This window comes from Berghia stephanieae, chromosome 5 (genome assembly GCF_034508935.2).
Source record: "Berghia stephanieae isolate SIO BIC M18660-M18661 chromosome 5, UCSD_Bste_1.3, whole genome shotgun sequence".
In the NCBI taxonomy this organism is placed as follows: domain Eukaryota; kingdom Metazoa; phylum Mollusca; class Gastropoda; order Nudibranchia; family Aeolidiidae; genus Berghia; species Berghia stephanieae.
The window spans coordinates 22,894,672-22,897,171 of NC_088364.1; the positions used below are offsets into that span (position 1 = coordinate 22,894,672).

The window sequence follows — 2,500 nt, forward strand, 5'->3', positions numbered from 1 at the left end:
ATAATAATAATAATAATAATAATAATAATAATAATAATAATAATAATATATATAATAATAATATATAATAAAATATAACATATAATAACAACAACACACTGTTAATACTAAATACTGACACTATACACCGGACTCACCGCCACATCACTGCTACTACTACTACTACTACTACTACTACTACTATACTACTACTACTACTACTACTACTACTACTATACTACTACTACTACTACTACTACTACTACTACTTACTACTATATACTACTACTACTACTACTACTACTACCACTACTATTAATACTATAAGTACTACTAATACTAATACCACTAAGATTACTACAACAACGATTTATACTTCTACCATCATAAACAACACTAATGGCAATGATAGTGGTAGTGAGTTGCAATAGAGGTAATAGTAGTTGTGTTAGTAGTAGCAGCAGTAGTAGTAGTAGTAGTAGTAGTAGTAGTAGTAGTAGTAGTAGTAGTAGTAGTAGTAGTAGTAGTAGTAGCCAGAAAACAATGAACAGTGAGTTATTGCTATTAGTGCTTAAGGGACCTTGTCGTGATCCAATTGGTCGTACTACAACTCATTAATCACGTTGTAGCCTTGTATTATGACGTACTTTTTTTTTTAGCAGAGGCAGACGATGAGTTTATGAGGGCGATGTTCTAAGTCGAGCAGCTTCTTTCGTTGAGATATCACTAATAATATCACACACAATTTGAATTTAACCTGCCTTTAATATTGATTGAAAAGATAAAATTGGACAGAGATAGAGAAAATCAAAGTCGTTTGGACGTTGTGAGCCCCATCAAGTGGTATATGATAGATACATCACACATGCTTTTTGATAACCACTTGTCTTCATCGAACACTTACAGTGATATTTCGTGACACCTTAAGGAAGTGGATATTTTTATTCCGACAGGCTTTCTTTTGATTATGTGTATAATTAGCGATGTTCGTGTACTGTGTTAGGGCTTAATCTATGTTATGCGCCCAGAGCCCTCCTGATGAAGGGATGTTTGGCGCACTATAAATCTATACCATTATTATTATTATTATTATTATTATTATTATTATTATTGTTATTGTTATTATTATTATTATTTATTATTATTATTATTATTATTATTATTATTATTATTATTATTATTATTATTATTATTATATACAGTGGGTTTTAAAAAAATTATTGACACATTTCAGGTTTGAATAATTCCAAAGCTATGAAAGATTTCACCAAACGATTTTTTGCCACAAGTGCAGAGGTTATTTAAGTTTTTACTGATATAAAGTTTAAAACTGTGCGCCCTTGGTAGCTGAGTTATAATATGATGTCATGAGTAGAAAAGGGCAATTTTGAAATAAATCGTAATTTACAGCGTGCTGGTTTTTAATCATTGACACATTTCAATGTTTGAATAACTCAAGAAAAGCTGCAACGACATCAATTTGGTTTTCAACATTTTAATTCAAATGTATTAAAGTAATTTCTGATATCTTATTTGTAATCGTGTGTTTGCGTAATTGTCCGATTTAACGCTCAACGTGACCACCATCATTTTGAATAACAAGCCGCAAAATCTCTCCAGTGGTCTCACTTCCTTTGTAGCATGACAGACCGAACGGCTTCTCTTTTTTTGTCTTCGGGCTTCTCTTATTTTTGTCTACGGGTGACGCATATCTCTCACGGGAGCTCTAAACACTCTGCTCTTCACATATCCCCATAAAAAGTCAATGTTCCAAGTTGATGTCCTTAAATTTACATGTAAAATGAAATGAACAGTAGAAAATCATGCCGGACAAAGCCAAAATAAATTACGATTTACATCAAAATGACCCGTTATCTACAGAAAAGACGTCATAGCTCAGCTACCAAGGGATGCACCGTGTTGAAACTTATATCAATCAATATTTGAATAGATTCTTCACATATGACTGTTGTGTTCTTAGATCATTATTTAATAATATGTATATTTCCAAGAATTCACAACAATGACAAAATGTTACATAGCTCTTGAGTTATTCAAACTTGAAATGTGTCAATAATATAAAAAACACATTGTATTTTGATGTATTCAAACAAATGACATTCTTGTAACTCACTCCTCTTTACCCTTAGAATAAATTGCCAATATCGTTTTCTGCCCGCTACACTCTTAACTACAAGATAATTGGATATTGTTATTCAAGGCTTTATAGTAACATCTTGTATCTGTTTAGTTTAAAATGCAGTAAACAAAACAGATATAGTGACAACGTTAACTATGACGTAAATAACGAAGAAGATCCTGTCCGTAATGCAAGCCAATATTCGCCATTCCTGTAACATTTTGTTTCTCTCGTCCAGCCGTCTCTGCTTCATATCCCATTGACTCAAGTATCCCCGGATGCCTTTGACTTCATGAAGAAGGGCTGAGTACGAAGTACCCCTATCTGGCAACAATTCATAATTAAGATCTCTATCCACTGTTGTTTCGTCAGAATCGTAGT

At 32.4% G+C, this 2,500-nt stretch overlaps 1 protein-coding gene across 2 annotated transcripts in view; it reads right to left on the reverse strand.

Annotated features, from left to right (window-relative positions):
• Nucleotides 1-1,251: 1,251 nt before the first annotated feature.
• Nucleotides 1,252-2,500, reverse strand: part of LOC144972613 (neuronal acetylcholine receptor subunit alpha-10-like) — a 130,352-nt gene continuing 129,103 nt past the window's right edge. For both annotated transcript variants that reach the window (XM_078914047.1, XM_078914048.1), the window contains one exon: nt 1,252-2,500. This exon is cut by the window's right edge and continues 129 nt beyond it. In XM_078914047.1, the coding sequence (XP_078770173.1) occupies nt 2,232-2,500 (269 nt within the window). In that variant the 3' untranslated portion in view covers nt 1,252-2,231.